We start from the raw sequence: 21,670 nt of genomic DNA on the forward strand, positions 1-21,670 counted from the left end.
CCCACCTCACGGGAGCAATATTGTAATGATTTATACAGAAATGTAACTGCTTAAAAGTGATATAATTGTCTGGGTAGACGTGACCTCCCTGTTTTCTAAGTTAAAACAGCCCCGAAATATGGTGGGGATGCAATTCTCGGCAGGGATGCGGAAATATTCACTTCACCTGCCACAGGCGCAAATTAGAGCCATGCCAAATCATCTGTGCCCCCAAAATGCCAGCGCAAACAGGATTTGGGTGGTCTTAAGTACCAGAATTATTCACAGGTGTGGCCAGGCAATACCTGGGCATTACGTCAATCAAAACCAATCAGATTCCCATCTCGCGATCGCTGTTTGCGCAAGGCATGCAATATGCTGTAATTCTCTCCATGCGTAATAGAGTGGACTCACTCGTGCCTGGACTTCCAGCAGTCCACATCGATCCTCAAATGACAATGTAAGTTAACCGGGCCAATCAGGGAGGGACTGTGTCGTAGTTGATGACGTACTGTACTGTAACCGGGCCGCAGCTGGCAAAACAGTAAGGGGTCTCCCGAAGCAATGAGTGGTAATATTAACGTTATAAGTGCAGTTATTGCAGAAATAGACTCAATAACAACAATTAAACCAGAACAAAAGTATGTAACAGCAGTTTCTCGGCGGAAAATACTTTTTGCTGTTCCAAGTGGATTTGGACTGAATTTGGTGATGCTTATTGGCTGAAGGAGTTGTCTGTCAAGGCAAGTACTCCCAGGTTAGGCCAGCCCACATGTCGATGTGGGCCGCTGGAAATCCTGATATGTAGAGTGAAACAGAATGTGAGGTCATGTTATCAGGAGGATGGTTTCTACCAGGTGAGTGATGCAGCCATATGCGTACACTCTATTACAGTATCTACAGTAGCTAGCTAATGTTAAATGCTAACTGATCATTTTCATTGCTATTTTGTTGCATTTGCTCAGTTAGTTAAGTTTGTATGAGCAGGCTGCCTGGCGGCGACAAACAACAGATGCTGTTTCAGAAACTACATGTACAGCTACAACTACTTTTATTATTACTGGTAAGATAGGGTTTAAATGGATCCTGGCAAATGCATGTAAATGTGCTTATGGGTAGTATATTTTTTCAAATAATTATTATTGTCTGTCTCTCAAGAGACTTAAAGGTTGTCCACCATTGCATTAAAACCTTCTTGCATCATTCTTGCAAAGCCCTTGGGGGCTTGGAAGTCAACGGTCTTTCCATTCTCTGTTATTATCATTATTTTGGTTATTATACATCATAAATCCTTGAAGAAAGCACAAGAATAGATATTAGGACAAGCCGTATGCATCTCTGCTTGAAAGCACTAACTGTATAGAGTCTTAGAATGGCACAGTTTCATTAAAGTGTCATTGCCTTTCAGGGTCCTACAGGCAATGTCGACAAAAACCAATCTGAGGGAAGATGGACATTGTCTCCACACTGCATTCAAGATTCAAAGTGCAACTCAGGTACTGAACGAATGAATGAATAAAAGAAAATCAGTTTTCCCTCATTAATATTCAAATGTATACAACAAGATGCAACAAAATGTAATCCGATCATCTCCTCCTCTACAAGAGGAACCTGTGATATGAAGTATGGAGGAATTTGGATAAGAGAGTAATTTGTACGCAGTCTGAGTTCCTATTTTGGAAATTAGTTTCTCTGTGTTGTTGCAAAAAGTTCAGATTTCAGAAAACAAAAATGACAGTCCTAGCGGTAGGCAAGTCATTCAAGTTGTCGGTACCTCAGGGGGTTTCTGAAACCCATGAATTCTGTAGCAACAACTCGCTGAAGTGTAAATGATTAATTGTCATGAATGCTCCAAGAATAAATCTATGCACGGAATGATCTCAAAAATAGACCTTACTGAGAAAGAAGCAATTATCACATCCACACTTTCAGACGGATATTGTACTCTGCCATGACACTTTTCGTCACAATAAAGTTGATGGATGTGAGTGTGCGGAGTACAAGCATGGGACAGAATGTTTTCCCCTGTAGTTAAATTAATTAATAATGAAACAGCATAATATTGTTTCATTGTGGACTAGCAGGTACAGAGAGACCGACTTCAAGGTTTCAAGCCCCTGTGTTGGCAAGTATCCACCCAGTGGCACTGAAACCCTACCAGTGGCACTGAAACCCTACCAGTGGCAGGGCTGTGGCTCTATAGCTGAACCTGACCCTGACCTCCCTGAGGAGGGCTGAGGGATTTCCCTACAGGTATCAATAAGGTATCACAAAAATAATAAGTATCCCAGGATGTGCCATCTTTTTTGTTACACTGTTTCCATTCATTTTCCCCAAAACTTAATTTGGTGACTTTGATGTGGTTTGGGGGGCGATTCCCAATAGACTCAGAAAAACTGTTAACTGTCACAGCTAGTAATAAGACAAGATAAGTGATGGTGATTAATCTCTCAAGACAGATTTCTGATTTGCATGAAAGAAAATCTGAATAGCGCTCCTAATAAAATTAGCATAACGGGGCATGGCCAATATCTATCTATCTACTGTATCTATTCTATCTATTTATCTCTCTCTCTCTCTCTCTCTCTCTCTCTCTATATATATATATATATATATATATATATATATACACAGTATATAAAGGGAGCTAGGGCTCTGTCTGTCTATCCCACATCACACTGATGACATCGTCAGTGTCAGTGATGTCATAAATACTCACACACACACACACACACACACACACACACACACACACACACGAGACACTAATGTCATCAGTGATGTCATAAATGGTGACATCATTAGTGATGTCAGAGGCATTTTGACATCACATACACACAGCCCAGTGATGTCATCAGTGATGTCATGAATTGTGACATCATCAGTGATGTCAGATACATTATGACATCATCAGTGATGTCATAAGAGGTTGTGATGTCAGTTATGTCATAGGAAATCACAGAAAGTGTGGACCAAAGCAGCTCAAAGGCAAAAGTATTCAAAATGAAAAAAGGTGGAGCTACTTGGAGTTTTTTAAGGCAATATTTAATACGAAGTAATATATCTGTGTACAAGCAGTTACAAATCAGAATATATCTTCAAGGTTAGTCAGTTGTGACATCATCAGTGATGTCATAAGAGTCCCACTGATGATGTCATCAGTGATGTCATAAGAGCAATAATATATATTTTTTTATGTAATTGGGATGTGAAGGGCTGAGCAGGGTGTCTTATCGCAACCCAGGTTTTGGAATTCTAAATAGGGCACATGTGATTACAGGTTACAGGCGTGATGTCATGTGTCAGGGTCAGTCTGTTGAAATCAGGCAGAAGTGAGCTCACCTTTCCTCTTGAAGGCGGGGCTGATGAGCACCAGAGGGGTGTTGACTTCCGGCTCCGACGAGCCCCCGTGGCTGCCGGTCTCCGACATGCCGTGGTCTCCGCACAGCACCAGCAGGTAGGGCAGGGCTCCTTCCGCCTCCTGAGGGAAGCACACCAGGTTAATGACATGCCGTCATTGGGATTCGGTTATTATTGTTTTTATGTAGGCATGAAATGTTTTGGCAGACAGAAACACTGTGGTCCATGAACTGACATGTGTGAAGATACAGTAGTAGCTTTGCCCCCAGCCAACTATGTGTAGGAGACACAGTGGACAGCAAAGGCCATGAGAGCCAGCAGCCAGGTGCACCAGCTGAACCTACAGTAAGCTGTGCAGAGACAGTAGCCTGCTGAAACGCCCAACACCACGGCCACAGGAGGGGATGGGGCCGGGCACATTAATGTTTTCTGGATGGATGGATTCGTCATCACTTTTTTTTTATAGCGCCACCACAGAATATCCCAATATTCGCTGTTGATTGATTACTACAGAATATTCTGAGCCAATTTCTATTTTATTTAGGCCAGCCCTAGACATAAATTGATATTCATAATTGATTGCTTCACTGGCTGTTTTGACGTACTACCATGAGAAAAGAAGGCTATTATACAATTACCTGTGAAAACACAAGTCGTGACAACCTGGCATGCTTTTCGGTGCTTCGCACTGAGTAAATTCAGTGACGGCAACAAACAGGAGAAATGCTTTATGGGACATGGCATGCTTTGATCTAGCTGGTGTACTTGGCATGATTTCCTTTCAACTAACACATGAGGAACTGCCACTGGCAACGAATTCCAGAGGGACACCTGTGGAGGAATGAGGAACTGCCAGTGACGACGAATTCCAGAGTGCACCTGTGGAGGAATGAGGAACTGCCACTGACGACGAATTCCAGAGGGACACCTGTGGGGCTGATTTAGAAAACACAACTACAGATGTTAAACAAAACCAAATGTCTAACGCACATTATGAGGCTCTCAAAAGACTTGTGGTTTCACAGCGTTATCATATGTAAAGAAAAAGTAATTAATTGGCAGCCTAGACTAGTTTAACACTTTCAAAAATGTCACCAACCATAGCTCAACAGATTAAATTTCACCAACCATAGCTGCTCAACAGATTAAATTTCACCAACCATAGCTCAACAGATTGATAAATAGCCTGAAAACTGAAATTTAAACACCAAACATCAGTTGAAAAGCCCAGTAGCGGGATCAGTTCACCAGTGTTAAATGTCATGAAGCTTGAACGTGTGAACTCAACAGCTCCGCTCAGCTCTCTAGATGCCTTCATCTCTTCTATGGAGAATACAGTTGTAAAGCTACTTGGCTTGCTAGTTAACATTAGGGACTGAACTGTCAGCAAACATAGCTTATATAGCAAATTCATACATACATAGAACTAGAAGCCCTGGCTGCGGTTTGTGTTGAGTAGGATCTCCTGTCATGTGATGTTACTGAATGCTTGATTACAGGGGTGTGTGGGGATCCCAATGCAGTTTCTACTACAATTAATGTATAACTCGCGTTAACGTTAGTGTTGTAATATGGTTGCATTGATAAAGCTCACATGGTTTGCTTGCATTATTGAACAAAGGAATGGTGGCTTCAGGTGGGCTACAGTCGAGCGATATTGATCCAGTGAAGCCACGTTAGCGTTCGCATGTTACATTAAAGGAGAATTTCGTTTTTTTTTCTCCTCACATTAATTATGATCCGACGACTCACCCAGTGCTCTCCGCAGCGTTTTTGTCCGTCCTAGGCGTTGTTTTGAGATCAATAGCGTCCAAGCCAGTCCTAGAATGGAGCTCCGTGGGGGCCAAGTGGCAGCATGCTTTTCCTCCATTTAAAAAGACAGTTTTATTCCCCTTTTCAACGCATATCGTCATAAACTGTTCCCTAAGGAACGATCAGACTGCATTTCTCCCCCGGGCTCTTTTCACTAGTTACAGGCATCCCATTTTTGCCTGTCGGGTCAGTGAGACACAACTCTCGTCAGGAAAGTCCCGCGAGACTTTGCAGTCTGATCGTTCCTTAGGGAACAGTTTATGACGATATGCGTCGAAAACGGGAATAAAACTGTCTATTTAAATGGAGGAAAAGCATGCTGCCACTTGGCCCCCACGGAGCTCCATTCTAGGACTGGCTTGGACGCTATTGATCTCAAAACAACGCCTAGGACGGACAAAAACGCTGCGGAGAGCACTGGGTGAGTCGTCAGATCATAATTAATGTGAGGAGAGGCCTGCAGGTTAAAAAAAATGAAATTCTCCTTTAAGGAACGTACGTGACCATCATTTATTTATTATGACGCCTGGATGCAGAGTCTGTAGGAGATTTGCGCTGTGTTGTGACTTGTGAGCCTTCTCTTTTGAGAGAGAGCCTGGTGGTGACATGAGATTAGTGTGAGCCTGAGCTGTCTAAAATGTGAATGGGGCGTATTGGCTTGCTCGAGACCAATCCCAGCGATTGACTGTTGCGTAGGCAGGCAGGCGCAGGGCGCGTTCTGCCCACAACTGCAGTGGGATCCATCCATAATAACGTGGGAACCCTAGTTTATATTCTGGTTTTCATGGTGGCCAATTAATCTCCATGAAATATTGCTTTAAGATGACATTAAATGGAAAAGGCCAATGTTGGCATAATATATTCTTGTAGCTGGAGAACAGTAAAGCATCAGTCGTGCTTTTTTGCTAGTATTAGTTGGGGCATAAGAAGTAAAAAGTAGCCCAACCCCTATTTAATGATAACATTTTGTGCTGAGCTGACCCACATTATCAGTTCTTCATTCAGCATAGAAGGAGCAAGGACTGGCGTCCGTCCTCCATCTAACTCTTGGTCCTTTGTTATAAATGGCACTGGACACGAGGGACGCGAGAGAAGCTCACAAGCAGCTGTAAACGTCAGCGGGCTGACTCCACACTTGCAGAGCCTCCCTTTTGTTTGTGATCCGTCAGAGTTTACTCCTATTCTGGAGGATGAAAGCGCTGAGGACGACTCTTTTGGGAGACCTTTTGTAACTTCATAAGAAACATTTTTTTTATGCAATACACAAGGTACAATGCTGATTCAGGCGGTAGCTTTATGGCTCTCTGTGTGCACGCCTGTAAATCAGCGAAGAATAAGCCAGCGACTGCATATTGTTTTACCCTATATTATTGCCCTTCTATCCCAGAATTGTACATTTTGTTGTATGTGAGGCGGATGGAAAGCATAAGAGGAAAGCACTCAGCTCCTCTGTACAATATAAAATATATACACTATATTAACGGTCCTATATTTGTAACAATGAAATTCCATTCTATTATCTCCCTTATGAAATAAATGGGTCATATTACATGCGTGCTCTGATTGCAGGCCAAGTTTAAGCAGGTTTGTACAGCAGAAACGGAGGCCCTCTACCTTCAAATTGGAGATATCCAGGAGAGAAAATTGGGGCCATACCCTCTCCAATAACACGGAGGTCACTCTGACCAGCGTCTTGATGACAGAAGGGTCCTGCTTTCAAACCACGTTTTAACAGAGTGTTGCTCCTGCAGGCAGGGAGAGCTAATTCTGGGCTCTTAATGAGAACTCGCTGAAATAGGCGACTGGTATCATTTGACAAAGGGAACCTGGAGAGCTGTCACTTGAATGCCGCCTCTCCTCTCCTCTCCTCTGCCACTCTGCTGGCAGGAGCCATCATTCCCTTTAGAGGATGCGGCATCAAACATCAGCTAATTTAGGTGCGCAGTGCAACACCGTGAAACATCCAGATTTATGACACTCACCACCAGCCCCCAAATACACTGAGAGCATGTGCTCATCAGAGAAAACATGGTTTGTGTGGAAGCTTCTAAGACATCCTGCGGGACCCCACCGGGCTGTGTCTATATTTAGGTCACGCGGGCGGCGTACAAAAGAACAGCCGCCGCTTTCCTTGTGACAGGAGCGACACTTTCAAACACGTTTCATTCAAAGAGAGAGAGAGAGCACGGCGATGAGGCTGCCACTGCCCACAAAACACAGCTGTTAGCCACGCAGCCACGCAGCCAGGCAGGAATGAACAACTTAGGGGACGTGGTGAAATGTCTTGCAACAACATTTCCGTCAATGTCCTGTGCTGTGTGCTTCACACAGAGGGAGTGTTTATGAGCAAAGCTGCACTCGACTCCCCTGAATCCTGACGTTCTCCTCTCTCCCTGCCTTTGACAAACTGAAGAGGCCCATCATGTAGACATGACCTGTCAGCTGACAATCTAAATGCAAGCTATACCGCTGAAAGAGTGCAGTCGCGCGTGTGCACGCACACACACACACACACACACACACACACACACACACACACACAAACGCACGCACACACACACACACACACACACAAACAGGCGCACACACACGCGCACGCACACAAAACACGGCACGATGACAATACTGTACTGTAGATGTGCTCTTAAGACAGATGCTCTGTTCGATCAAAGTGACAGTATTACATTCTTGAAATGTATGTGAAATTAAACTGAACAACAGAAAAGCTTCCTTTTAACAATTTCAGCTCTTGGCTTGTTGCTACTGAATGCACTACTAACTTGTCATAACGTAACAAAATTACCATCTAAATGGGTGAAAAATGTGATCAAACGTTAACATAATACACCGCTGGATAATGTAAAAACTGTAAGGGGTGTAACATTTTTAACTGAATGATGTAACATTAACAGACAAATAACTTAATAAGACTTAGAAGAATGTAATAATTTGAGTTGTTACAATGGTTGTGACTTAATATTACATTATCAGTTAAAATATAATGTTACACCCCTTTCATTGACAGTTAATGTAACAATGTGATGTTATTGCATTATCTGATAATGTCTTACATTAACATGTTTGATCACATGATCAACCCACATAGATGGTCATTTTATGTGTAGATATGTGTTTACAATAGTGCTGCTGCTTTCCTTCCAAAGTTGCTATAATTATCTTCCTTGACAGCAAAGCCAATATTAGGACATTCAATATATCTCAGTGGCATTGTGATTGGTGGACTCTGCTTCAGAATATGAAGGCATGTTTTCCTCACATGTATTTGATTCTCTGCCATTTTATTAACCTCATGTTAACCTCATGTTGAGTATAGATGTTGAGAAGCAAAGGGTTAAATCAGGGGAGAGCCATTAGGAGTCATTAGGAGCTGCGCAGCCAGGCAGAGCCAGGCCGGTTCAATAGACTTGAATGTAAGATCAACAGCTGATCACACACATCTCCAAATACAATGAGTATGTTTCTAGCCGATCTCCCATATCGCCAAATATGATGAGTACATGTATGTTTCTAGTAGATTACACAGCCGTCAGGCAAATGTCGAATAAGCATTGTATGTATCTAGTCCTATCTGTCCTGTTCTGTAAAGGAGCCCTTTGGAAGTAAATTATGTGAGTAAAGTGATTTTAAGCCTTTGCATACATTTCAACAACTTACTTTCCACTCTTACAAAATGCAATGGTTTCTGAGTCAATGGCCTTTATGAACAGAGAGGAGGAGGAGAAGGCACCTTTGAAATGAGGGAGGCGTGGATCTTCTTCAGGACGTTGTCCATCTCCAGCAGTTTGGGCTGGATGAGCGAGCTGTGCGGCCCGCTGATGTGCCCGATGTGGTCCAGGCCCAGGTAGTGCAGGATCAACACGTCCCAGTCGTCTCTCTTCAGGGTGCTGTCCAAGTGACGCGTCACATTGTTGTCCACCTAGACACGGTAGGGACAAGAAGCATAGAGAATGGGTACAAATACATATAGGCCTTGATTGCCTTTAATCAATGAAGTCTAAGTGACAGTAACCTTGGTCCAAAGTCTATGATCAAATGTGGTGAATGTCCGATAATTGTTGGGCCAATAGCTTTTTTCTGGCAGATATTTACCTACCCTAAATTCCGGACTATAAGCCGCGGCTTTTTTCCCGTTTTTTGGGCTTTTTTGGCCCCTGCGGCTTATATAACGGTGCGGCTTATCTATGGATTTTTTCAGAGAAAAAAAAAAAAAAAAAATGAATTCTCTCTTCTTTAGCACTCTTTCTAACTATAAATCCACTTCTGTTTTAATTTCCTCTCTTGCCCTCTTTTCACCACACTGTATGACACTGTATGACACTGTATGACACTGTGTGCACTGTAAAAAAGAAACACAGGTGGTGTTGTGTTATGTTGTTTTGTTGAAATTTATAAATTAATAAATGGGAGCTTCCTCAAACAGCCATCTCTTTCCCGACAATCCCCTCTGTGCATGAACCTTTACATATGGTAATTAAACATTAAAACACAATAAAAAAAAACAAAAAAAACATTAAAACACCCGCGGCTTATAGTCCGGTGCGGCTTATATATATGTAAAAAACAGTCAACTTTGCAGGTGCGGCTTATACTCCGGTGCGGCTTATAGTGCGGAATTTACGGTATTTATTATTGTTTTATTATAAGCAACAAAATTGTTCCAACATAAACAAGTGCCAAGTACACACAGTGCATTTGTGTTTGTTTACCTAATTAATAAGCAATTTTTTATGCAATCTCAGCTCTCTAGTTGATCAGCTGCCTTCATCTCTGCCATGGAGAATACAGTTGTAAAGCTACTTGGCTCGCTAGTTAACATTAGGGACTGAACTGCCAGCAAACAAAGCTCATAGTATAGCAAATTCATACATACATAGAAGGCCTGGCTGAGTTTTGTGTTGAATAAGATCTCATGTCATGTGATGTTACTGAAACTCATCTGTATAAAGGGAGACAATTTAGGGAGTTCTCTGAAAAATTACAGCTAAGATGTGAGGATTTATAGTAGAGCTAAAGTTTCCACACTAACTGTGCATTCACACCATTCCCGTGACGAAATTACATACAAAGTCAATGCAAACATGCGAGTAGAAGCCGCCTCGCCCCATGGCGGCGCAAATGACGAGATATTCGCCTCAGGGTTATGCCCACCGAAAGCGATAGAGGGCGATGATGTACTCGCCTTCGCCCTGCCAGCCCTGCCCCGCTGCTGCAGCTTGGTTGGCTGCCTTGCTGTATTTCCGTCTTCAATTGGTTGATTTCAAAATGGTCTTTCCTCTCGTTGCTGCAGTCCGTCGCTCATCACCTTGCAAAGCATGCTGGGATACCTGGCATCAGGACATCGCGAACGACAAGATGTGAGGAGGGGCCAAAATCAAAATAGACCAATTGAAGATGGAAATATAGCAAGGCAGCCAACCAAGCTGCAGCAGGGGGGCAGGGCTTGACAGGGCGAAGGCGAGACGATCGCCATGTATTGCTTTTGGTGGGCATCAACTGACAGTCGCCAATTCGCTTGAGTTGAAATGGTTCAACTTTGGCAAATAATTTGCGCGGCCAAACTCGAGCGAGTGAAGCTTTTTTCGCCTTGGTGTGAATGCACAGTAATACCTCTTTTACTTCATTCTGTTAATTTGACATGATTGGCAGACTGATTTCCCCCCGACGTGATGAGACGCACAGCTATAGAGGAGTGAAGTGTCTCACTCTGATTTCCCCCCGACGTGACAAAGCTTAATGATGCACAGCTATAGAGGAGTGAAGTGTCTCACTCCCCCGACGTGACAAGGCTTAATGATGCACAGCTATAGAGGAGTGAAGTGTCTCACTCCCCCGACGTGACAAAGCTTAATGATGCACAGCTATAGAGGAGTGAAGTGTCTCACTCCCCCGACGTGACAAAGCTTAATGATGCACAGCTATAGAGGAGTGAAGTGTCTCACTCCCCCGACGTGACAAAGCTTAATGATGCACAGCTATAGAGGAGTGAAGTGTCTCACTCCCCCGACATGACAAAGCTTAATGATGCACAGCTATAGAGGAGTGAAGTGTCTCACTCCCCCGACATGACAAAGCTTAATGATGCACAGCTATAGAGGAGTGAAGTGTCTCACTCCCCCGACGTGACAAAGCTTAATGATGCACAGCTATAGAGGAGTGAAGTGTCTCACTCCCCCGACGTGACAAAGCTTAATGATGCACAGCTATAGAGGAGTGAAGTGTCTCACTCTGATTTCCCCCCGACGTGACAAAGCTTAATGATGCACAGCTATAGAGGAGTGAAGTGTCTCACTCCCCCGACGTGACAAAGCTTAATGATGCACAGCTATAGAGGAGTGAAGTGTCTCACTCCCCCGACGTGACAAAGCTTAATGATGCACAGCTATAGAGGAGTGAAGTGTCTCACTCCCCCGACATGACAAAGCTTAATGATGCACAGCTATAGAGGAGTGAAGTGTCTCACTCCCCCGACGTGACAAAGCTTAATGATGCACAGCTATAGAGGAGTGAAGTGTCTCACTCCCCCGACATGACAAAGCTTAATGATGCACAGCTATAGAGGAGTGAAGTGTCTCACTCCCCCGACATGACAAAGCTTAATGATGCACAGCTATAGAGGAGTGAAGTGTCTCACTCCCCCGACGTGACAAAGCTTAATGATGCACAGCTATAGAGGAGTGAAGTGTCTCACTCCCCCGACGTGACAAAGCTTAATGATGCACAGCTATAGAGGAGTGAAGTGTCTCACTCTGATTTCCCCCCGACGTGACAAAGCTTAATGATGCACAGCTATAGAGGAGTGAAGTGTCTCACTCCCCCGACGTGACAAAGCTTAATGATGCACAGCTATAGAGGAGTGAAGTGTCTCACTCCCCCGACATGACAAAGCTTAATGATGCACAGCTATAGAGGAGTGAAGTGTCTCACTCCCCCGACATGACAAAGCTTAATGATGCACAGCTATAGAGGAGTGAAGTGTCTCACTCCCCCGACGTGACAAAGCTTAATGATGCACAGCTATAGAGGAGTGAAGTGTCTCACTCCCCCGACGTGACAAGGCTTAATGATGCACAGCTATAGAGGAGTGAAGTGTCTCACTCCCCCGACGTGACAAGGCTTAATGATGCACAGCTATAGAGGGGTGAAGTGTCCCACCCCTGCATAATGATGCACAGCTAGATGAGTGAAGTGTCTCACTCTGGCTAACCTGAATTTGGTTATTGAAAATCATGGCACCGTGGTGAAAAAAACACACATCTGTGATGTGTTCCTGTTACTCTGCTCTGTAACTCTCTTGTTTGTGTTTGTGTGTGTGTTTTATTAAGTGAATTCATCATCTTTATGAAACACTCATAAGGCTGCGCCGAGACAATTCAATCTGCAAATGTGCTTGCCTAAGCACTTTAGTTCAAACTTCCTTTTGATCAATAACAAAAAAGGAAGATGATACACCGTGAAATAGGTTTATCCGGGTTGTTCTATCTTCTCCCCTCCTTTTCTTTTAAATCAGCATAATATCGTGTCGGCCATCAGTTGCCTTTATCCTGTATCGGTATTGTCAGAAAGAAGAATATCACTAACATCATTTATACAGCCATGCCTCAGTGTAGTATCGCTAACATCATTCATAACAGCCCTAACTCAGTGTAGTATCACAAACATCATTCATACATGCCTACCTCAGTGTAGTATCACTAACATCACTCATACAGCCCTACCTCAGTGTTGTATCACTAACATAATTCATACAGCCCTACCTCAGTGTAGTATCACTAACATAATTCATACAGCCCTACCACAGTGTAGTATCACTAACATCACTCATACAGCCCTACCTCTGTAGTATCACTAACATAATTCATAACAGACCCTACCTCAGTGTAGTATCACTAACATCACTCATACAGCCCTACCTCAGTGTAGTATCACTAACATCATTCATACAGCCCTACCTCAGTGTAGTATCACTAACATCATTCATACAGCCCTACCTCAGTGTAGTATCACTAACATCATTCATACAGCCCTACCTCAGTGTAGTATCACTAACATCACTCATACAGCCCTACCTCAGTGTAGTATCACTAACATCATTCATGCAGCCCTACCTCAGTGTAGTATCACTAACATCATTCATACAGCCCTACCTCAGTGTAGTATCACTAACATCATTCATGCAGCCATACCTCAGTGTAGTATCACTAACATCACTCATACAGCCCTACCTCAGTGTAGTATCACTAACATCATTCATGCAGCCCTACCTCAGTGTAGTATCACTAACATCATTCATACAGCCCTACCTCAGTGTAGTATCACTAACATCATTCATACAGCCCTACCTCAGTGTAGTATCACTAACATCACTCATACAGCCCTACCTCAGTGTAGTATCACTAACATCATTCATGCAGCCCTACCTCAGTGTAGTATCACTAACATCATTCATACAGCCCTACCTCAGTGTAGTATCACTAACATCATTCATGCAGCCCTACCTCAGTGTAGTATCACTAACATCATTCATACAGCCCTACCTCAGTGTAGTATCACTAACATCATTCATGCAGCCATACCTCAGTATAGTATCACTAACATCACTCATACAGACCTACCTCAGTGTAGTATCACTAACATCATTCATAACAGACCCTACCTCAGTGTAGTATCACTAACATCACTCATACAGACCTACCTCAGTGTAGTATCACTAACATCGCTCATACAGCCCTACCTCAGTGTAGTATCACTAACATCATTCATGCAGCCCTACCTCAGTGTAGTATCACTAACATCATTCATACAGCCCTACCTCAGTGTAGTATCACTAACATCATTCATAACAGACCCTACCTCAGTGTAGTATCACTAACATCATTCATAACAGACCCTACCTCAGTGTAGTATCACTAACATCACTCATACAGACCTACCTCAGTGTAGTATCACTAACATCGCTCATACAGCCCTACCTCAGTGTAGTATCACTAACATCACTCATACAGCCCTACCTCAGTGTAGTATCACCAACATCACTCATACAGCCCTACCTCAGTGTAGTATCACTAACATCCTTCATAACTGCCCTACCTCAGTGTAGTATCACTAACATCCTTCATAACTGCCCTACCTCAGTGTAGTATCACTAACATCACTCATACAGCCCTACCTCAGTGTAGTATCACTAACATCATTCATAACTGCCCTACCTCAGTGTAGTATCACTAACATCCTTCATAACTGCCCTACCTCAGTGTAGTATCACTAACATCATTCATACAGCCCTACCTCAGTGTAGTATCACTAACATCACTCATACAGCCCTACCTCAGTGTAGTATCACTAACATCCTTCATAACTGCCCTACCTCAGTGTAGTATCACTAACATCCTTCATAACTGCCCTACCTCAGTGTAGAATCACTAACATCATTCATACAGCCATACCTCAGTGTAGTATCACTAACATCACTCATACAGCCCTACCTCAGTGTAGTATCACTAACATCATCCATAACAGTCCCTACCTCAGTGTAGTCAGATACGAAGAAGGAGGTGGTGCCGTCGTACTCCATGAAATGTTTGGGGAAGAGGCGCACCCAGGTGTCATCTCCATAGAAGAGCATCTTCTTCCCGGCTGTTTTGGCCTGCCAAATGAGGTTGTCTTCCAGCAGCGCGGGAGAATTCAGGTTCATTACCACATCAATGAAGCCTGGGATACTGCCAGTGGTAAGAGCCTGAGAGAGGGATATGTTGTTGTCATTGTCCTTGAACAATAATTGTTTTTTAATGGTCTTATGCAACCTTACATTTTCATCATATTAGGGTTGTTCACTTAAGAGAGAAATTCAGCTGATGAAGCCGTGCGTTGCAGTACAGCATTCTTTCATTTTTAGAAACTGATCATGTAAGAAAAACAAGAGAATATCCAATTAAACAATATCTTTTTATTAGTATGGAAGCGTATCACAAGCATAATTCAAATGGAAATGTAATATGTAAAATGGCCATGTAATCCTATATTTCTATTTCTATTTGCCACTTTTGTGTGCCGTTTTTGACTCAAAATGAAAACTACAATTCCATGTCATTTGCATTTGACAATTCCTATACTAGTATTGACACTTCATTTAAACAGAGATTTGCACGAGGCCATTTACACCTGGCATTAACATGCGTTTTCTGCCATCAGATTGCAATCCGATTGTATTTTATCACTTCAGCCTGATTCCATTTACACCTGGCACTAACATGCGTTTTGGGTGAACAGATTGCAATCCGATTGCTCTCCAGCTCGAACGTCATCACGCGCGCGCCCCCTGAACGTGTGCATGCATGTGCATACATGCACAGGGAAATAGAGGTTATTGTTAAGCTCAAATGCACAGTGAACGTCCCCTTCACCTGGACAAAACGATGGCCGATCACGCAGCACTGCATCTATTTCTTTATAAAAAGGACACGTTGCTCTGCCCCTGCCACTTTTCTTGTTCTTGTCCTTGGCCTGTCTGTAAGCCGTGTTTCCATTACTAAATATCGCAATAAAAATCGGGTAATGCAAACACGTAAATTTCGAAAAACCTCCCAAATATTGCAAAAAGCTTTTGCGCTCTCATGCGGTAGTTTTTCAGACGTGTCGATATAGCAGTTTTCTCTGTAGGTTCTTCTCCCATGGAGCTGGGAGACACTGGGTCCGAGACACACACACATACATACGCTGTAACCACCTGTGTTGCGTTCAGGTAACATCCTAAATTACAATGTTATACAATTGAGAGCATAATTTCTCTTTTATATCAACACTTCTCCTTAAAAGAAAAAAAAAGCGGAGCGGGGGGGGGGGGGAGAAAGAGAATTTTTAGCCGGTCCATGCATGGTGACAGGCTACCTGTGTGTGTGCGCATTTGACACAGCGGCGAGATGAGGGCACACACCGGTGCGGTGTATTTCCGTATGGTAGTTGATTGAGTTGATTGAGTTTCAAGTGATTTTCAGTTTCAAGTGATTGTGGGCGGCTTTAGCTCAGGAGGTAGAGCGGGTCGGCCAATGATGCAAGGGTTGGCGGTTCGATCCCCGCTCCCTCCCAGCTGCTGTCGTTGTGTCCTTGGGCAAGACACTTAACCCTCCTTGCTCCCAATGGTGTGTAGGCACCCTGCGTGGCAGCCTGCCGCCATCGGTGTATGAATGGGTGAATGTAGACTATCTACTCATTGTAAAGCGCTTTGGATAAAAGCGCTATATAAATGCAGACCATTTACCAGACCATTTAGTTGCTGAATGCGTTTTGAGAGGACGCATTGCATTTACACTTGTGTTAAATGTTGTCATAATGCGTCCCTGACCACCTCCGGAGGTGGTTTGGCCGATCAGATTGCAATCCTTCTTCAATGCGTTTTGGGGGTGTTTACACCTGTACTTTCAAGTGATAAAATACAATCGGATTGCAATCTGATGGCAGAAAACGCATGTTAATGCCAGGTGTAAATGGCCTCATACAGTACTGTATAAGTTTAATTGTTACATGTATGGAGAACTAGGGTCGCTACAAAGGGAGCTTACAACAGTTTCAGCCCAGAGGACTAGCGGCAACGAAGACTGACTGTTGCGTCACCTCGTGGGGCCAAAAAGACTACAGCTGACTACACCTGCGCAAGACTGAGGCCTGCATACAAACCAGATCCATGAAACAAAGCAGCGTTTGCCTACCATTTTCGCTCACCACTTAAACAGTTTCCTAATTTCCCCTCTGTCTCACCATTGTGCGACAGGTGTCAAGTGTCAGAAGGCACACTATCTCATGCCTTTTGGTTCTACCCTTCACTAATGGGATTCTGGGCCAAAATATTTGACTGGTACTCTATGGCATACAAAATATTATAACCCTTCAGCGAGAGGCAGAACTCGCCATCTTCAGCTGCTCGGAGTCCTCTCTGAACTTTCCTACAGTTGTGCTGTGCAGCAGTCTCTGACGCAGGGGACAACTGTTGCCAAGAAACTCATCCTGAAGGAATGGAAGTCCTCCTCTTCACCTTCTTTTCAAATGTGGTTGACGGACATGACCTCGGTTATGTGGATGGAGAGACTTAAGTTCCTGAGGACCAACTCACTTAAAAAAATTCTCGGCCATCTGGGACCTGTCACCTGTTCCTGGCCTACCTTGATGAGGTTAGGGGTGACAGGTGACTCACCTGGCTGGTTGCTCGTGGACCCCTTGCGTGGGATCCCTTGCACAATATCTCATAAGCACCTTAAGCGGCTTGTAGCACCACGCTGTAATATTGAAGGTTGATGGTTTTTTTCTCTCTGTGTCCGAGCCTGTTTGTGTGTTTTGTTTGTGTACTGTTCAGAAACATTTAAAATAAAATATTGGAAAAAAAAAAACAGTTTGCTAATATCACTACTTCTAATGGAGAATATGTCTGATAAAAAGTTGCAAACTGCACTGGTGTTGTCAGCCCTTGCCTGGTCTTTTGCTTGTAGAAGAAGAAAGGAAGAGGCGGAGGCAAAAAAGAAGGAGAAACTGCACTAAATGGGTGAATCAGCCGAAAAAGCCGCCGACAAGGCCGACCAGTGGCAGATATCAGAATCAATATTAATCTCTGTTGAGGCGAACTCAACCCCACGTCCCTGGATTATGCTTGTTGGCAGAAATATGAACTGAAAGTGGAATCAGGTACATAAAGTGCACTAAAGAGTTAGTGAACCTTCTAAACCTCCTGTGAGCTGGAGTGCAGCCTGGGATCTTCAGACCTGCAGGACATGCAGGAGTCTGGGCTAAAGCAGAGGTGACCAGACTGAGCAGGCACTAAATCACTTCTTAAAACACAAATTGATCCGTTTACTATCGTGGCTTTCCCCGTGTTTTGTCCTGACGTAACCCTGCTTCACGCAAAGCACTTTGTAACTGTTTCTGTTTTGAGAAGTCTGTGCCGATAATTGTATGATTATTGTGAGCAATGGCTGCTCCACAGCTATTCTCTCGCTTTCTCCACAGACGCAAGAGACAATCAGCAATAAGCTAAAAATGTCAGACCCCCCAAAGAAATGGGTAGAAAATGCTTCAACAGCTGTCACGAGCCACAAGCTCGCCTCAAAGATTTACTCTGAATTTCTTCATTTCCTAACTCATTTTGCAATTTACAGTATATTCACCAATGTGTCGCTTGAAAACATTGGGAACATTAAAGAAAGTTCTCCTCTGCCAGTTTGAAAGCTTTGTTCCTCCAACTGACTGACTGACAATGACAAACAACCTAAGCCTGGATAATGCCACTAGCCTTTAGTTGGGCTTTCGTCAATTGATTCGCAGCCTCTCCGATATTGACAACATGCTCCAACTGGAAAGGGACATTTCAAACCATAATGTGGTGAGCTTTGTTCTTAAGCTCAATTATTCACCATTTCCTCCTTGCAACTGCTTTGCACTTGCCACTGTAAAGGCCTGTTTCAGGAGGAGATGGATGGTGCTGCTTCACATGTACTGTTCTCTTCCTGCCTGGTGCTGCTTCACATGCACTATTCTCTTCCTGCCTGTTCAGTCTCAGTGAGGCGATGTCTCCAGTCTATTATTAGAGAGATAGCCCCTGTTCAGTCTCAGTGAGGCGATGTCTCCAGTCTATTATTAGAGAGATAGCCCCTGTTCAGTCTCAGTGAGGTGATGTCTCCAGTATATTATTAGAGAGATAGTCCCATTTGAAAGAAAATACTGTAGGCTTTTGTCAAACGGGGAAGACTACTTTTCTGTTGTACAATAGTAAACATAATTGACAACCACAACCTGAATAAGTCTACAATAATAAACATATTGACAACCACAACCTGAATAAGTCTACAATAATAAACATATTGACAACCACAACCTGAATAAGTCTACAATAATAAATAGGGGTGCACCGATCACGTTTTTTTGCCACCGATCACCGAATGCCGATCGCCTATGGGAAATATCTGCCCAACCGATCATCGACCGATCACCGATTACCGATCACCGATATATAAACTCCTCAAAAAAAGTTTGGAAACGTTATTTCGGTCGATTATTTCTCCCCTTTAATAATACCAATTGCTATTGTATTTTATATCGTTGGAAAGCCTGATTAGTTTTTTATTTATTTATTATATAAAGAAATATCGGCAATCAGCCGAAATATCGGCAACCAGCCGATCGCATATTTGAGGTCAAAATCGGCCGATACAGATTGCGTGCCGATTGATCTGTGCACCCCTAATAATAAACATATTGACTACCACAACCTGAATAAGTCTACAATAATAAACATATTGATTAACACAACCTGAGGAAGTATACATAGACAAATGCACCGTTAAAACGGCTCCGTCCTATGTACACAAAAGCTCTGCGCTAGCAAGAAAAAAGTTCGGTAACACTTTCTTTGAAGGGGTGTGCATAAGACTACAGTGGTACAATTTGAGCTTTTAATTAAGATGGCATTAAGTGTAATTACACTGTCTTGGTTAATGTCAAGTTGTCATAACAAAGACATTGACAGAGGTTATAGTGTCCACTTTGCATTAACAATGACATAATTGACCTCGAATGACACTTAATGACAACAGTCATAAACACTGATAAAGCCTCCTTCGTCGCTTCGTGCTCATGACAGGTGTCATGTCATGGTGATGACAGTGTCATGTCAGTCTTATGCACACACCCCCTTCAAAGAAAGTTCCAATGGAGAATGGAATCTGCACAGTTTAAAAATGCCAAATCCTAAAATGTCTCCAAAGCCAACAGTGAGCTACTGCCCACATGAATCAGGGACTCATCAACATACTAATTCCTAGGCCACAGTATTAGGGATGTCAATTTTCGGTTAATTTCACTTTCGATTAACCGACGCTAATAATCGATTAACCTATCGGTTAATTCATAATTTTTTAATATTAAAAAAAAAAAAAAAAAAAAAAAAAAAAATTTTTCTTTCTATTTACTCAATGAACTCATGCCCAAACAAGGCGTGTCTATTTAGATGCTGAAATGTTAATGCTTTTTGTGTTAGAATTTCTAACACAAAAAGCATTAACAAGCATTAACAAAAAGCATCAACATTTCAACACAAATTCTTTTTGTGTTAGAATTTCTAACACAAAAAGCATTAACATTTCAGCATCTAAATAGACACGCCTTGTTTGGGCATGAGCTCATTGAGTAAATAGACCAAAAAAAAAAAAAAAAAAAAAAAAAAAAAAAAAAAAAAAAAAAAAAAAAAAAAAAAAATTAATATTAACTGATAGACCGACAGCAATAACCGAACAACGACGTTAGCGACGGTTAATCGATTAACGGTTAACCGTTGACATCCCTACACAGTATGCATGTATATTGTGATGCATGCAGCACTGTGTAAGTGTACAGACGCCCCCCTGGCACAGTGATGAAAACCTGAGTGGGGGCCAAAATGCAGAGAGAAGGGAGGGAGCCCATCCAGCCTGCTTTGAATTTCCTTCTCCATACATTTTTTAAGGTGACTTTTGAAACATGGACTTTCTGCCGTTGCCCTGAAAGCATCTTCGATCTTGTCTGAACGGATTACCAGGCGCTACCTCTGTTGAACAAACAACTGCTCATGTGTTCAATTGTGCCCTGTGGGATGGGGGAGCGCACATTCATCCAAGAATATAAACACAATGCATCACAATTCATAAGCTTGGTCTATGGTGTTCGTATTATTACCTAGGCAGATACAAGCCTCTCATATTGTTTTATTACTGTAGGATCCCCATTAGTTGGCAAAAAATAATAAGGACAGAAAGTCTTCCTGGGGTCCTCTTAAACACCCGTGGTGCGATGCTGCCGGTATGACTGTGATGAACTGAACTCATTGTCTGAAGCCAGCAGTACCTCAGTAAAGGTGTCCTGTACTGCCTGCTGTGCCAGTGTGAGAGCTCTACTCAACTGGCCGCATGTGAATACAGCAGCACCGACCTCTTTTCTCTTCTTATCTCCGCTGACAAAGACCAACTACAATGGACCCATCACATTTAGTGGGAAGAACCTCGGGTAGCAATTCCAGTATAGCAACCATCTGCTGCCTGGTCGTTAAAAAGACAATCATAGTAAACTATACAATAACTAAAACCAACTGTATATCTATAAACTTCTAAATCAACTATCTCTGTAATAAGCTTGTCACTTTTGAGATACAGCGGAGGAAGCTATAGATCAATGTGTGCATGAGTTAATGCCCATGTCTCGGAGAGATTATGATTTAGGTTAGTTGGCTGTGTCATACCAGTTAATTGGGTGCAATGCAGTGATAGCGGTCAGTGAAATGACAGTTGGTCTACACTGCCACCTACTGGTTTCTCACAGAATCTCAATTCTGCAATGGAACAATTCAAGCTTATATGATTAAAGCTCTTTGGAAAGCACAGGATCTAAACCACTGAACGGTTGAAGTAGCCTGTATGGAGGCGAGAGAGAGAGCAGTGTGTGTGTGTGTGTTTGTGTGTGTGTGTGTGTGTGTTTGTGTGTGTGTGTG

General features: G+C 42.9%; 1 protein-coding gene across 1 annotated transcript in view; it reads right to left on the reverse strand.

Moving 5' to 3' along the window:
- pigg (phosphatidylinositol glycan anchor biosynthesis class G (EMM blood group)) overlaps positions 1 to 21,670 on the reverse strand; it is a 97,291-nt gene that overhangs the window by 66,288 nt on the left and 9,333 nt on the right. The window contains exons 3-5 of the mRNA XM_083652451.1: positions 14,696 to 14,905; positions 8,900 to 9,088; positions 3,322 to 3,460 (exon numbers count right to left, since the gene is read on the reverse strand). Of these exons, the coding sequence (XP_083508577.1) occupies positions 3,322 to 3,460; positions 8,900 to 9,088; positions 14,696 to 14,905 (538 nt within the window). The remainder of the gene's footprint in view (positions 1 to 3,321; positions 3,461 to 8,899; positions 9,089 to 14,695; positions 14,906 to 21,670) is intronic.

This window comes from Poromitra crassiceps (assembly GCF_964638095.1).
Source record: "Poromitra crassiceps genome assembly, chromosome: 15".
Taxonomy (NCBI): domain Eukaryota; kingdom Metazoa; phylum Chordata; class Actinopteri; order Beryciformes; family Melamphaidae; genus Poromitra; species Poromitra crassiceps.